We start from the raw sequence: 17,292 nt of genomic DNA, 5'->3' as shown, positions 1-17,292 counted from the left end.
TATGTCTCCACTACAATAAGTGGATCATCATGAAGGTAAAGTTCTGGGTCTGGACGAATAGTACGACACTGACAGAAGTGCATGACACACGACTTTGCGGCTGAAACCTGGAAGCCGTGGGCTACAGCCCTTGACTGCGTCTTGTGGATGGCTCCCTGTAGGCACCGCTCAGCAATGCCAGTACTGGAGCAGCAGTACGAAATGCAGAAATCGTCTGCATACAGAGATGGCGAGACTGAAGGCCCTACAGCTGCTGCTAGACCGTTAATGGCCACTAGGAAGACACTCAATACAGAGCCCTGCGGGATGCCATTCTCCTGGATATAGGGGAGGGGGGGGACGACGACTATGGGAGGCACCAACTTGGACACGGAAAGTACGAAGCGACAGGAAGTTATGGAGACCCTACTCATACAATGTGGCAAGGATATGATGTTGCCAAGTCGAATCAAATACTTTATCTAAGTCAAAAAAGACGGCAACCAGGTGTTGGTGCCTGGAAAAGGCTGTTCAGATGGCAGACTCAAGGGATACCAGATTATCAGTGGTAGAGCAAACCTGGTGGAAGCCACCCTGACATGGGGCCAGGAGGCTACATGGCTCCTGGACCCAACTCAACAGCCGACACGTGATACGTTCCAGCAGCTTACAAAGAACGTTTGTGAGGCTAATGGGCCGATAGCTATCCACGTCAAGCGGGTTCTTACAGGGTTTAAGCACCGCAATCACTGTGCTCTCACGCCATTGCGATGGAAAAACACTATTGCACCAGATCCGGTTGAAGATGACGAGGAGATGCCACTTGTAGTCAGGCGAGAGATGTGTAATCATCCGGCTGTGGATCTGATCCGGCCCAGGAGCTGAGTCGGGGCAACAAGCAAGGGCCCTGAGGAGCTCACACTCTGTAAATGGGGCATTATAGGGTTCACTGTGGTATGTAGTGAACAAGAGAACCCACTCTTCCATCCGCTGTTTGAAGACGCGAAAGGCTGGGGGATAATTCTCCAACGCAGAGGCGTGAGCTTATTGATCAGCAAAGTGCTCGGTAATTGCATTTGCGTCGGTAGACAACACGCCATTGATGTGAACACCAGGTACACCCATTGGGGTCTGGTATCCGAGAATACATTTGATCTTTGTCCAAACTTGGGAAGGTGACATATGGCACCCAATGGTCGAGACATACCTCTCCCAACACTCCTGTTTCCGTCTCTGCATAAGCGGGTGACTGACGGCTCAGAGCCGTTTAAATATGTCTCTGTAGAGCTCGCCGACGCTCTTTAATAGCCTCAGCGACTTCCAGTGACCGGCACGGGACTGTCCTTTGCCGGGGGCACCATAGAGAAAGAAGAATTGCATTTTCCACCACAGAAATAATCATTGTGGTGACCTGGTCAGCCGCAACATCAATGGCACCATGTGGGTGAGATTCAACGATGACAGCAGAGGTAAAGGCTTCCCAGTGTGCCTTGTCTAAAGCCCATCCATCTGGGTAGGAGTCCATGGTGGATAGATGGGAGGAGTCCTGGGCTGAAAATTGATAAATCAATGGCTGAATAACTACCATGAGCCTCACTGAAATGTGTGGCAGCCCCAGTATTTCAGAGGCAGAGGTCAAGTTGGGACAGTAAATTTTCGACTCCTCTGCCTCTGCCAGCAAGCATGGTACTACCCGACAAGGGGTTATGGGCGTTAAAATCTCCCAAAAATAGGGAAGGTTTAGGGAGTTGATCAATCAGGGCAGCCAGGACATTCAGGGGTACTGCACCATCTGGAGAAAGATATACATTGCAGACAGTTATTCCCTGCGCCGTCCTTATCCAGCAGGGTGTATACGCGGACAAGGAAAAAAATTCCCAGATTTCCCGGTTAAAAATACACTTTCTCCTGGGTGAAAACGTACTTTTTCCCTGTTAACTGACAGTACATTTTCTCTCGGAACTGTATAACTTATCAGTCCTTTGAATGATTATGGTTTTATACACAGGCGTAAAATTTCACGGCGCTATCGAAATCTAAACACAGGGGAAAAAAACACATTTTGCAAAGATCTTTGATGTGCAGCAACATGTACGCTGCATATTTTTGTATTACGAAAGTATAAATTTGAATTCCACCAAACACAACATATTACTTTCCAAAGAATTGAAATCGAGATTGCATGTGCTTTTGTAAGCCAGTCATAGCTCATGTCACGTGATCTCGCCAGGTGATGACAGCTGTTATTCAGAGCTTAGGACACGTGATGTAGTCAGCCAATAGCAACATCACTGCTAAGTAGCGCAAACACACAAACAGAAAAAATTAATGGTTTAAATTAATATACATAGTGTTTGACGTCGTTATCAGGAGAAAGAAAACTGGTGTTCTACGGATCGGAGCATGGAATGTCAGATCCCTTAATCGGGCAGGTAGGTTAGAAAATTTAAAAAGGGAAATGGATAGGTTAAAGTTAGACATAGTGGGAATTAGTGAAGTTCGGTGGCAGCAGGAACAAGACCTCTGGTCAGGTGACTACAGGGTTATAAACACAAAATCAAATAGGGGTAATGCAGGAGTAGGTTTAATACTGAATAGGAAAATAGGAATGCGGGTAAGCTACTACAAACAGCATAGTGAACGCATAATTGTGGCCAAGATAGATACGAAGCCCACACCTACTACAGTAGTACAAGTTTATATGCCAACTAGCTCTGCAGATGACGAAGAAATTGAAGAAATGTATAATGAGATAAAAGAAATTATTCAAGTAGTGAAGGGAGACGAAAATTTAATAGTCATGGGTGACTGGAATTCGGTAGTAGGAAAAGGGAGAGAAGGAAACATAGTAGGTGATTATGGATTGGGGCTAAGAAATGAAAGAGGAAGCCGTCTGGTAGAATTTTGCACAGAGCATAACTTAATCATAGCTAACACTTGGTTCAAGAATCATAAAATAAGGTTGTATACATGGAAGAATCCTGGAGATACTAAAAGGTATCAGATAGATTATATAATGGTAAGACAGAGATTTAGGAATCAGGTTTTAAATTGTAGGACATTTCCAGGAGCAGATGTGGACTCTGACCACAATCTATTGGTTATGACCTATAGGTTAAAACTGAAGAAACTGCAAAATGGTGGGAATTTAAGGACATAGGATCTGGATAAGCTGAAAGAACCAGAGGTTGTACAGAGTTTCAAGGAGAGCATAAGGGAACAATTGACAGTAATGGGGGAAAGAAACACAGTAGAAGGAGAATGGGTAGCTCTGAGGGAATAAGTAGTGAAGGCAGCAGAGGATAAAGTAGGTAAAAAGACGAGGGCTGCTAGAAACCCTTGGGTAACAGATGAAATATTGAATTTAATTGACGAAAGGAGAAAATATAAAAATGCAGTAAATGAAGCAGGCAAAAAGGAATACAAACGTCTCCAAAATGAGATCGACAGGAAGTGCAAAATGGCTAAACAGGGATGGCTAGAGGACAAATGTAAGGATGTAGAAGCTTATCTCACTAGGGGTAAGATAGATACTGCCTACAGGAAAATTAAAGAGACCTTTGGAGATAAGAGAACCACAAGTATGAACATTAAGAGCTCAGATGCCAACCCAGTTCTAAGCAAAGAAGGGAAGGCAGAAAGGTGGAAGGAGTATATGTACTTGAGGACAATATTATGGAAATGGAAGAGGATGTAGATGAAGACGAAATGGGAGATACGATACTGCGTGAAGAGTTTAACAGAGCACTGAAAGACCTGAGTCGAAACAAGGCCCCAGGAGTAGACAACATTCCATTGGAACTACTGACAGCCTTGGGAGAGCCAGTCATGACAAAACTCTACCAGCTGGAGAGCAACATGTATGAGACAGGCGAAATACCCTCAGACTTCAAGAAGAATATAATAATTCCAATCCCAAAGAAAGCAGGTGCTGACAGATGTGAAAATTACCGAACTATCAGTTTAATAAGTCACAGCTGCAAAATACCAACGCGAATTCTTTACAGACGAATGGAAAAACTGGTAGATGCGGACCTCGGGGAGGATCAGTTTGGATTCCATAGAAATGTTGGAACACGTGAGGCAATACTGAACTTACGACTTATCTCAGAAGAAAGATTAAGAAAAGGCAAACCTATGTTTCTAGCATTTGTAGACTTAGAGAAAGCTTTTGACAATGTTGACTGCAATACTCTCTTTCGAATTCTAAAGGTGGCAGGGGTAAAATACAGGGAGCGAAAGGCTATTTACAATTTCTACAGAAACCAGATGGCAGTCATAAGAGTCGAGGGGCATGGAAGGGAAGCAGTGGTTGGGAAGGGAGTGAGACAGGGTTGTAGCCTCTCCCCAATGTTATTCAATCTGTTTATTGAGCAAGCAGCAAAGGAAACAAAAGAAAAATTTGGAGTAGGTATTAAAATTCATGGAGAAGAAATAAAAACTTTGAGGTTCGCCGATGACATTGTAATTCTGTCAGAGACGGCAAAGGACTTGGAAGAGCAGTTGAACGGAATGGACAGTGTCTTGAAAGGAGGATATAAGATGAACATCAGCAAAAGCAAAACGAGGATAATGGAATGTAGTCAAATTAAATTGGGTGATGCTGAGGGAATTAAGGAGTTTTGCTATTTAGGAAATAAAATAACTGATGATGGTCGAAGTAGAGAGGATATAAAATGTAGACTGGCAATGGCAAGGAAAGCGTTTCTGAAGAAGAGAAATTTGTTAACATCGAATATAGATATATGTATCAGGAAGTTGTTTCTGAAAGTATTTGTTTGGAGTGTAGCATTCTTCTATCACACGTCACTGTACTTCGCTCTGTGGAATTGAAACGTGTATATTTTGTAATGGTTGCTATCGAACCATATTCAGGACAGTGGAAATTAAAATGTCCTCTGGTGCCTCTCCTGCTTACAGTCAGCCGGTTTGACATCCTATTCCTCTTCTTCTTCTTCTTTTCTCTTCAGAAAATTTGCACTTTATTCCCTTTCAGTTAACCACTTGCTGCTTTGTGTGACACAAAATTAAACATAGGATACAAAAACCCAGTAAAGACGTGAGACAAGCAAGACAATACACATTTCTTCAATCTTTAGGTCCTAGAATTTTTTCTCTCTGATCTTGCTACAGCTTTACATGGTGTGCTTTCCTTTCTGCGAAAGAATCTATTACCTCAAAGTTTGTCAAACGTTTTGCTACATAAAAAGTCGTTGTCTAATACTGAAAAAGCTGTTAATACAAATAGGACCCAAGACTGGTGTGGTTTCCCAATCTGATTGCATCTATTTTGTCACTGTCTGCTAGATAAAACAAAATAGGCCTTTCTAATACTGCAACAATTGTAACATACATCAAATAAACGAGACTGTTTTGGCACAAAGTGTCTTTTTTGTAATGACAGAATATAATTCCCAATGTACCAATATCAAATGCCTATTAGAACTACTACAAGCAAAAAGCTTTAAGTTAGGAATTAGTTTCACACTTCATTCACACGCTCCAGTTTCTCAAGTATGAAATCGGAAAGTAGTAGAACAAAATTTTTATACAAGCTTGGAATCATCATATTGTTCCATAATTTGTGAGATGTACACGTTTCTTTTCCTTCCTCTTTCTAACAGTCTAGTTATCACTAATTCTGTAACTATTCCTGCCAATGTCAAAGCTTATTCGCAGGTTGAGTTCATTAACTCTGCCAGAATCACCAGTCACGAAGTAGGTGGTGCAAGAGCAACAGGAAGGGAAGTGTCCCCTGCCATCAGGGGGGCAGGTGGAGTCTGGCAATGGCTCTGAGAGCCAACCGTACCCAGCAAAATGGGAGATGGTAGAACCCTTGTCATAGCAGCGGCATAGGTTGATGTCATATGCACAGGATGGAGCCTCTCGTTTTTTCGCTTAGTCTCGGTGTGGGTCAGACGGTCCAGGGTCTTGTAATCATTATCTTCTGTTCTTTCTGTAGAATCCTACAGTCCAGCGAGCAAGGGGAATGGTGCTCTCCGCAGTTGACACAGATGGAAGGCAGAGCACATGGAGTGTTGGGATGGAAAGGAGATCCAGGTGGCACTGGAAGTACAGCGAGAAGACACATGACCGAAATTCCAGCACTTAAAGCACCACATCGGGGGAGGGATATATGGCTTGACATCACAGAGGTAGACCATCATCTTGACCTCCTTAAGTAATGTGTCACCCTCAAAGGCTAAGATGAAGGCACCGGTGGCAACCTGATTATCCCTTGGGCTCCGATGGATGCACTGGACAAAGTGAACATCTTGCTGGTCTAAATTCGCGCACAACTCGTCGCCAGACTGTAAAAGGTCACTATGGAATATAATACCGTGATCATATTTAAGCTCTTATGAAGCGTGATGGAAACAGAAGCACCCCCCAGCTTGTCACAGGCGAGTAATACCCGTGACTGGGCACAGGGTTTTTTTTTTTTTTAAATTAAGACTGACCCAGAGCACATTTTGGACAAGAGGTCCATCTCCCCAAACTTGTCCTCTAAATGCTGCACAAAAAACTGATGATTCGTTGACATGAATGATTCCCCAACAACTTTCTGTTGTGTACATAGTTCCGCGTAGTCAGTGTGTACACAACTTTCCCAATAGAGCGCGCCCCACTAAGCACATCAGCGCAGGCGCTGCGCACGTCCATCTCCGCACTACGAGATGGCCCTGTCTTAGAGTCGGACCAAATTCTGCTTCCGCCGATCTGTGTATTAATATGTAACACAACGAATGAGATTGCTGGTAACGTAGAACCTTTTCTCCTCGCGAATCACATTCGCGCAGTAATACCTGAATGCGCGAGGTATTATAACGAGTGTACAGACCTCCGATTAGTCAGTCTGCATTAGTCTATAGTAAAGTTTCAGTCTGCGCCTAATAAGATTACCATATTCCTGTACATAGGCATGAAGATAAATGTATAGACAGTTTGTCAAATATCAGAGATATGTGAGACGTACCAAGACCAAAGGAACTTCAGATTGTAAACAGCATCCAGAATCAAGTTACGTAATATCTATGTTTTTTATTATTTTAATAAATATGTGCGAAAATTAATCAAGTTCTGTTTAAAGTTGGTCACCGTCAATCTGCTACTCTAAGTGTGCAAGTGTCATTTCTATCGTCTGACCCAACGGCAGAAGATAAACACACCACGATAAGACCATGAGACATATTGCTGACACTCGCCTACTTCGTTAGAGCGACAAGTCAAATAATCTGATGGTGTGTGTACCGAAGGTCTTACAGTACGCACACCACACTTTTGTACAGACGAGGTACCGGGATGAATAAACTTCGCTGCCATCCTTAGCCATGCATTCCTCCATGGTGTGGCCAGGGAGGGAAACGATTTGGGGTCATACTTCTAGACATTGAATTGATCCCTGGAACACTTAGGGACTGCTGGTGGGTTGCCACCAGCAAGAAATGACAAACCATGCTTCATTGCGTGTCATCCGCTCTGAGGACACCCACTCCGACCAAGGACCCTCCCCACGGGTGCCATCCAGCCTCAGAAAGAGCCACCTGGCAGGATGGCCATTGCCAGTAGTCCCGATGCCAAAGGGAGATAGGCATCTACACCTTGGCATATGTGGGGAGTTAACAGTGCAGGCATCAGCAGAGCGATCCCTGTGTTGCCAGGGGGCTACAACCAACAGGGTACATGGCGGCCCCACAACAACAGACTGGCTACCGTGCTGGATAACAGGTGCAAAGAAGTTCATGGTCATCATTGGCACAGGAAGCGGCACTGCATAGTGCATGGTGGGAAAAACACCGAGGAAAGTGTCCTCACCCAAAAGACAGAGAATGAGCGGGACTGCAATGCAACGACGAGAAAGTGGGCAAAAGATCTCAATGCACGATGGACATGATGTACTGTGTAAGGCACCATTCCCCGATTGGCTTGCTCTTCAGAAAATTTTTGAAGAATGGATGTCAAACCCTACAGGGAACCATCACATAAAGTCCGAAACGTGTGAGACTCCTTTCAGTCGCCTCTTAAAACAGGCAGGAATACCTCGGGCCTATTCTTACCCCTGGACCCATAATGTCCCATCTTCCCTATACATTCCTCGAGTCCTTACCCAATTCCTTATCCCAACCAAAGGTGTGATGTGACCTGTGCCAAGGGGTTCATGGCACATGCGAAGATGTGTCGCAAATGGAGCCTCAGATATATCGGGCGACCTCCCTGAGTAAGTAGCCTTACACCACACAGGGTATTCATGGTGCGGACTGTGTAGATCCCCAAATCTCGTGGGACCAATATGGACACGACTAAAGAAAATAAATTAAAATTAACTGAGGGACAAACTGAGACATCAGACACCCAAACATCAGGGTCAGGACATATGGAAGGGATTCTCACTACTGAATCAGGATCTAGACCTGAGCCAGACGTGGGAACTGTAACCGAGAAGTTGGACCCGATCAAGTTTAAAGCCTTGTCTGGGGCCCAGAACAGGAAACTACTCAGGGAACAGAGAAACAAGGAAGGGAAGGAATGGCTTCCTAAAGACAAGTGGAGGGAATTAAAGAGAATTGAACCTAAGACACTCACAATGTCAAAGACAGGCAGCAAGAGGATAAGGGAGGACTCTAAGACTCTCTCCTCCCTGGATAAGCGAGCCCAGAAAAGAAACAAGGCAAGAAATAGGGAAACAGACCTATAGTACTGTAGTCTCGGTTTCTAAGATGGCAGTTATCCAGGAAGGCTATCCACTGGTGGCCATCACCTCGCAGCAGGAGGAACTCGTACAGATGGCCATCTTTGAAAAGATTGGGGGCAGGGGGGGGGGGGGGGGGGGGGAGGGGGGAGGCGCTGGTCCAGGACCCAATTTCAGGAGGGTTGATCTAGATTGTGGTGCCCTCAGTTTTGTCTGTGAGGGGGGTGCACACGATGGAATGGCTTAAGGACAAGGTGCCCATAATATCCCCGTGGGAAGATGTGAAGCTGCAGGCCAAGACGGCAGCAGAGCTTCATAAGACCACAAAGGTATCAATACGGGTACCAAATATCCTTATGGATGTCTCTCCTAGGACTCTGTTCTGGAGGTGCTGCAGATTAATCTGCAGCACAGTAAAGGGGCCTCTGCTGCCCTGAGCTGCTGCTTGGGAAAGCAAGAAGTGGACATGGCCCTTATACAAAAACCCTATTTATATAAACGGGGAGTATTGGGCCTCAGATGCAATGGAGCTAAGCTGATTTATGCTAGAAATCTAAGAAACTCCAGAACATGCATCTATATACGAAATGGAATTTCTTTCATGCCAGTGATGGATTTCTGCTCCGGGGACCTAGTGACCATTAGACTGCAGCAACATGAGGAAGGTATCACAAGAGAAACTGTATTGGCCTCACATACCTTCCTTATGAAGACAGCTCTCCTCCTCCTCCTCTGGAGGTGAGGAGACTGTAGAGGTTTGCCATCGGCAAGGTGTCCAGCTGTTGGTGGGATGTAACGCCAATGCCCACAACTTAGTGTGGGGCAGCAAGGACACTAACAGTAGAGGTGAGTACCTTCTTGAATTTCTTTTAGCTAATAGTTTGGAGGCCCTGAATAGGGGCAATGAACCTACATTCAGGAATAGCAGAAGGGAAGAAATAATTGGCATAACCTTTGGTTCCATGATGAAGGGCAGCTAAGTCAAACAAAGGCATGTGGTGTTAGAGCCATCCTCATCAGACCACACATACATTAAATTCAAGGTTGAAATGGGAATCAGACAGACCATGACCTATAGGAATCGCAGGAAAACAGACTGGTAGACATATAGGAGGGACCTTTACTTAGGCTTATCTGAAGTTAAAACCTCAATAAGGAGTTAAGTAGAGTTTGACGAAGTAGCAGAGGCTGTTACCTCTGTCATAGTGACCTCTTATCAGGACAACTGCACAATCACCAAGAAGTGCACAAATAGAAGTGTGCCTTAGTGAAATAATAGCTTGGAAAGGCAAAGAAAACAGGTACAAAGACTGTTTAACCTTGCAAGACGTAAAGGACAATGGGTAAAATATCGTGAGACTCTTGTCAACTACAACCTTGCAATCAGACAAGCAAACAAGGCATCCTGAAAGGCATTCTGTGAGGAATTGGAGAGCATGGCTGCTCAAGCCAGACCTCATAGAATCCTCACTAAAGTACCAACCAAGCCAATAGGGGTGTTGAGGAAGGAGGATGGGGAATGTACAAAGACAGCACATGAAATGCTGGAACTCCACCTCAAAACTCACTCTTCTCAATATGCTCTGCTAGACAACACAGAACAGAATGTGATCCCAGACACACAATGGTTCTCAGGCACTCAGAGAGAGGACTGGGAATCAGCCAAGGAGGGCATGGACTTCAATAAAATACAATGGGCAATGGGAACAACCATTCAAGTCTCCTGGCTCAGATTGAATCTTTCCAGCTCTCCTGCAACAGGCAGGAGAGAATCTCATAAGAGTCCTATGCAGTTTATTCAGGGTTAGCTTGCAGTAGGAATCATTCCCAATGCTTAGTGGGCAGTGAAGGTTGTCCTCACTCCAAAGCCAGGGAGAGTTGATCATACCAAGGCCAAGGATATGAGGCCGATCAGTCAATCCTCCTCCATTCTCTAAACATTGGAAAAACTGGTTAATGTATACATTGGGGAGAGGAGGCTAATTACGGCCCCTCTACATTCACACCAACATGCATATCAACCAGGTAAATCATGCAAGACAGCTTTCCATCAACTCATTGGGAGGGTGGAGAAAGCACTTCACTTCCAAGAAATAGCCCTCTGCATCTTCCTGGATATCGAGGGGGCCTTCAGTAACACGACTTTAAATTCCATGATAAAGGCAGCAGAAGTGCATGACCTAGGTGGACCAGGGCTATGCTTAAAAGAAGGAAGGTAGAAGCTACCATGATGAACAAAAATATGGTAATTAACACCACTAGAGGTTGCCCACAAGGAGGAGCTCTGTCCCTTTATTGTGGAACTAAATTCCAGTAAATGCCTCTGCCCAGGATAGACAGATGACCTTGTCATAGTAATAAATGGCAAATTTACTGACACAGTTAGAAACATGGCACGGGGAGGATCGGACATTGTGCAAGACTGGTGCATTAAACAGGATCTGAGGGTTAATGCTAAGAAGACTGTTGTGGTGCCATTTATGAAGAGGCATATCCAACACTCAAGTTGGAATCTAAAGCTCTTCAATGAAACTCAACCTGTGAAGGGGATAGTGAAATATCTAGGGCTAACCTTAGATGAGAAACTAACATGGACCCCCTCACATTAAGAGCATCTGCTCCAAGGCGAAAAGTACTGCAGTGAGTACCAGAAGGGTTTGTGGTAAAAACTGGGGCCTAATCCCCAGAGGTATGCACTGGATATACACCACGGTGGTTAGACCTAAGGAGCTTGCTAAGGTGCAGAGACTGGCCTGCCTAACCATAACAGGCATAATTAGTAGCATGCCAACTGCTGGAATGGAAGCCATGCTGAACATGCCTCCACTACACCTTTTGGTAAAGATGAAGGTAGCAGCTGGTGCTTAAAGACTTAAAACTGGCAAAAACTGGATCTCACTGGGATATCCAGAATCACTCACTAACATAGTGACTGAGGTAAATATAGGAAAGGCTGGGGAAATGCCTGCTGACTATATAACAACTCCCAACTGCTCCAAAAAGTGTTGCAACATAATAATTGGAAGCAGGGAGCAGTGGAGGAAAAAAAAAAAAAAAAAAACACAGTTCGGCACCGTACAGGGGACATGGTTTGGTTCACTGATGGGTCGAAATCAGACCAAGGCGTTGCAGCAGGGGAGTATGGGGTTCAGCCAAGACTGGCAGGCATCATCTCTCTAGGAAAACTGGTCTCTGTATTCCAAGCTGAAATTAAAGCAACCAGGGCACGTGTGGAGGAGAATATGCATAAGTGCTACAAGGACTGTAGCGTCTACATCTATTCAGACAGCCAGGCAGCCCTAAAATTACTGGCAGCTCTTACAACAAGATCTAAAATTGCTGAAGAACATCACAGGGTGAACCTAGTGTGCGTCCCTGGCCACGTAAGGATCTGTGGCAATGAAAAAGCCAACAGATTGGCTAGGATGGGGACAACGACTCCATTTATTGGACCGGAAGCTGTCCTGACAATTACCAAGGTTATGATCAAACTAGAACTATGGAACTGGCTTAGGAAACATTACGTATAATATTGGATCAAGCTCCATAAACAAAAACATGGTAAGGTAATGATGCCCAAGCCATGTTTTAGAAGAAGCTCTGTAATCATGGGACTGAGCAGGAAAGAGATGAAACTCATGACTAGACTGATAACCGGCCATGGGAATTTCATAAAACACCAAGACCCTAATGTAGGACCTGTGATGAGGGGATGAGAGTGAAGAAACTGCATCACACCTTATCTTTGAATGCATGGCGTTGGACAGCATAAGATACAGAATATTTGGGACAACTGGCACTGAAGAAATTGTGTCTAACAAAAAACTGGTGAAGGGACTCCTTGCACTATTTAAGGGCCTTTGTTAGCTTTACTACATATACAGGGAGTGATACCACACAATAAGCTCTGTTTCGGTGCGGGCAGTGGCGGTTTAGACCTAAGCTGTTTAAGCTTTCTTGCCAAACCAAATCAAAGTGCTAGGAAGACTTCTCTGAAGTTATTTGTCTTGTATGCAGCCATGTTCATAAGTGAAATGTTGTTGATAAGCAGTAAGCTATGCTACTGGGGAAAAAAAAAAGTTATGGTGCAACGTAATTAAAAGATAGGATTTGGATTCGGTTGATAGGACACATCCCCCCCCCCCCCCCCCCCCCTCTCTCTCTCTCTCTCTCTCTCTCTCTCTCTCTCTCTCTCTCTCTCTCTCTCTCTCTCTCTGTGTGTGTGTGTGTGTGTGTGTGTGTGTGTGTGTGTGTGTGTGTGTGTGTGCGTGTTTGTTTTCACGCATGTGGGTAAGGGGTGGGAGGGGGGCAGGGCAGTGGAGGTGTTTTTCTTTTTTTTTTTTTTTTGGGAGTGGGGGAGGTTTAGAGGCAGACTTTACAGTAAGCAGATTCAAATGCATGTAAGCTGCAGCACTGGTTAAGAGATGATGAGGATTGCACAGGAGATGACAGCATGAAGGGCTACATCAAACCGGTCTTTGAACTGAAGACCACAACAGCTTAATTGGATGTATAATATCTCATGTGGTCCATAACTGTTTTGAGTCATGTGTAACTGGATAGAAAACATTTTGACATGAAGAGTGCTAAGTTTCACATCGATTCTCTGAACAGAATTGAGAATAATTATTTGCTCTGAAGTTCAATGTGAGATGGAAATACATTGATATAAAGGCAGATCTGTAACTATTGATATGAACTAGTGGTGTGTGTCCAGTGTAATTTATAGTGAAAAGACCAAAAAAATCTAGCTGAAGAAAATGTAGTACATCTCACAAGGAGGTTGCTTATATAACCCTTGTACCACCGCCAAGAGATTATTGTTTATCAGTATAGGAGCCTTACTAAGGTTTGATCAAAGGCAAAGGAAGAAAATGAAACTTTACTCTCAAAATTTCCAAATGACGCATTCAAATATTAGCCAAGAAACATATTACATCCTACTATTACATGGATCTCACATAATGATCATGACAGCAAAGTAAGAGAGATTCTGCTTCATATATGCCTTACAGCACACACCAAATGATAGTTTGGACGGTACACATTCACAGGTAGTTAATACATCTTAGCATATGTAGCATGTAATCTCTTCTTTAGTCACTGAAAAACTAACAAAAGCTACAGCTTTCAATGTTTTTTAATTAAAGTGTTTCACAACAACCCCACTTACTTTATTTTATTTATTACCTTCGTCTGATGTCGGGAAAGCCAACTTGCCACATCAGCTGCCAATGCACTGACAACTACTTTAATGACTAAAGCTGAATAAGTGACCGAGTCAGATGCCATCTCAACCTTACAACTCAACTGGGAATGGAGGACTGCAACCATTGATAAGAGCAATCCATTAGATTCCTGGCACCCAACCTACAAACAAATTTTACAGAATATCATTTTAATTGAGTTAAAACACAAAAAAGTGAACTGGCACATAAAAAAGTCAACTACTTATTTACAACACACGCAAGACAGAAACCTGAGCCAGCTCCAAAACAAGTTGGTAATCTATCTAAAGACATTTGCATTTATGCACATTTACTGTCAGTTATCACCTTAGAGTGTAGATATGGTGTGTATGAGCAGAAAATGTTCATCCTTTCAGCTACAGCGGCTACACTGTGGGTGGCAAAAAGAACTGCTCAAAAAATAGTGATGACTTCTTTAAAAGATAACAGAAATTTTTGCAGAAGTGCTTCATATGGTAAATATGGTAGATGTGTACAGGATAACCTGCGAAGTTCTTCAATACCACTCAACAGTAGTATTAGTGGAGAGAAAAAAAATCTGCAAGTAAAATTTTTTCTTGGTACTGCAACAGACTTACTTTCCTGTAAGATCAGTTTGAATAGGAACTTTTCATCTATTACCCGTGACTGTAATGCTGGTTTGGTGTACTGGCAATGTGTGTTTTATTGTTTTTAAATAGAAATCCTAAGATGAAGCTTAGAATTAAAGGAATATTATGTTATCTCCAAATATGCATTCTGTTGTGTTTTATGCAACATCATTGTAAATTCTGTAATTTATGTAGGAAGATGAAAGAAAGAAAAATGAGCTGAAATGTCAATACAAAAGATTATCAACTAAGGAATGAAGACACTGGAAGAACCAGAATTGCTGGGACTCTTGAAAGAAGTATGGGTCGACAGAGTAATATGAGAGACTGCCAGAAAAGTTAATAGTTATTTATTCATCAGTGAGAAGAAAGGAGGAAGGTGGACTGTGGCAGATGAGGGAATGGTTTCTACAGAAAAGCAACTGTTACATGGACATTCATGCTCAGCAGATGAATTCAGAACTGTGAAAACACATTTGAACTACAATTTGTAGAGGACATAGCAAAAATTAATGTTATGAAACTGAAAGCTTTGAATCAATTGTTCCCTGCCAGCTACAATAAATAATTATGTGGGTGTACATTGCTGGTAATGACAATTTTGTGTTTTACGAAACATCTCACTGGATCCCATCCATATATTTCACAAAGTATTTGAGCCATTTCTTGTTGCCACGCAGTATGATGTTGCTGTGTTCTGAGTTACATTAATTTTCAGTAAAGTTATTTGCTCCAGAGACGACCTGATTAGTGGCTGAAGACTGCAGAACTACAACAATGCAAAGTATGGAACATCATCGGTTTGATAGCAAAAACAAGACAGCTGATCATGGTCAATGATCCTATACGTTTGCAAATGGCTATTTTCAACACTCTTAATTAAAATATTGTGAGACGTTACATTCCAAAAGCAGTTAACAATTTGTCAGCTGTGATGTTTGGATGCCACAGTAAAAACCAGGTTATCACTCACAATTAGGTATGTTATATTTGTGCACAAAAACAAGCAGCTAAATTCAAATTACCCAAGAGAGAAGCACTGAAATGATTCATATATCAACTCAGTTTCTTTCATAATGTATATTTGTTTATGGGTTACTTTGCAGTTATATTAATCAGTGCCAGTGCCAGAAATACACAAGGTAAGCCACAATTTATTCACAATAGAAGATGTATCTGGAAATTCACCACAGTCTCATTTAACATATATACAGCCAAATGGGCACTCGGTTTTTATTCTTATTACAACTGTAATTCTTTACTGCTTGTTTTATGTTTTGTTTGTATTGTAAAGCAGTGCAATTTCATGGAAGATCATTCATTACTTTCTACTATGGTCAACTACTTTACAAAAGTAGTATCGGTTGACAGCAGTTCTAGCACACAACAGTCACTGAATTAGCATAGGTGGGGAAGCACAGAGGAAGATAACAGTCAACAGTTACGAAGTGTGACAGTACTATGATATAGAAACAGAGAGAGAGTACCTGAGTGACTGGTGTGAGTGGCAAGATAATTACATCCTACAGAGAAAACACATTTTCGGTAGAACAAATAAGTCAATGTTTTAGTATGATGAGCTTTACACTTTAAGGTTTTTTTTTTTTTTTTCCCCCTTCCAGTGAGTGTAATCTCAATAAAATTGTTTCAAAAGAAACCAGATGGTGAGCTACATCAACCCTCTGTATTTCCATCTGGGATGGAAAAAGTAAGTGGACAGGGGGAAGGATAACACCAGTTACATAAGGAGAAGAAAGTGCCATAGGATGGATAGGAAATAGTGTCCGTAAACAGTTGAAGGCCTCCCATCATTCATCATGGGATGAGGGCAGTATCTACTACACACTGAATTGGAAGCATTCCCTTCATCATAAAAGTTAGCAGGGTCAACAAAATGGCAAGAGGAAGTCAGGTGACACCCTGGGATTAGATTTTTGAGGAATGTAAAGCATAAATGAATCAAGAGTTTATCCTGTTAGCCATGGATAGCTGGAAGTCCTCCGGGGCTGAAACTGAAGTGGGATACGACCAGCCACACCCACCTCTGTCTGGAGATGGGCAAGATTATATTATCCGCCTTAAGATAAGATAATATAAGCTGCACTGTAGGAAAAAATGTAAAACTAGGATTTTTGCGTGGACTTCATCAGCTAAAACTGAAGGTAATGAGCTGGCTGTCTTTGAAGTTCACCTTACCATGGTAAAAGTGAGGCAATCTATTAAAATTTAGTCCACTGTAGTGGTGCACACATAAGGAGAAGGCTGGTCACACAATGCACAATGGCAAGGAGCAGTGCACTATGTGACACACCAACCAATAATATCATCCGTGCACCTGCCTTTAGCGTACACTTTGGGCTGCATGTATAATATTTACCATTGATAGTTTAGGTGTGGTGAGGTTACTTAGGCACTGTAGTGTTCATTATGGGTGGGATATGGCAAACAAGAATTACATTGAGGGCACTACCAACACAAGAAGATGGGAGTGGAATGTTTAAGAATGCATTCATGTGTCATTCAGATGTGGTACAAAAGGGGGTGGGAGTAAAGTTCTACCTTCTAGTCATAGATAGGTCAATACCTATGTCATCCCCTGTCAATTGCATCACTGAACACAGTGTGGAGGGGCAGGGGGTAAGAAAACAGCTCTCCTGGCCACTGTCATGTTTCTTGACCTGCAAACCACTGCTAATCAGTCAAGTAGCTCCTCAGTAGTTAGCCTCACATGGCTGAGTTACAGATCCTCGGCAGGACGCAAAATTCTGCAAGACACCTCACATGC

At 43.0% G+C, this 17,292-nt stretch overlaps 1 protein-coding gene across 6 annotated transcripts in view; it reads right to left on the bottom strand.

Moving 5' to 3' along the window:
* Positions 1-17,292, bottom strand: part of LOC126354670 (uncharacterized) — a 192,321-nt gene that overhangs the window by 124,352 nt on the left and 50,677 nt on the right. For all 6 annotated transcript variants that reach the window (XM_050004468.1, XM_050004467.1, XM_050004462.1 and 3 more), the window contains one exon: positions 13,859-14,038. In XM_050004468.1, coding sequence (XP_049860425.1) covers positions 13,859-14,038 — 180 coding nt within the window. The remainder of the gene's footprint in view (positions 1-13,858; positions 14,039-17,292) is intronic.

The sequence above is a fragment of the Schistocerca gregaria genome, chromosome 3 (assembly GCF_023897955.1).
Source record: "Schistocerca gregaria isolate iqSchGreg1 chromosome 3, iqSchGreg1.2, whole genome shotgun sequence".
Lineage (NCBI taxonomy): Eukaryota > Metazoa > Arthropoda > Insecta > Orthoptera > Acrididae > Schistocerca > Schistocerca gregaria.
Note: the sequence above shows the minus strand (reverse complement) of the source record. Positions and strands in the feature narration are given on the sequence as shown.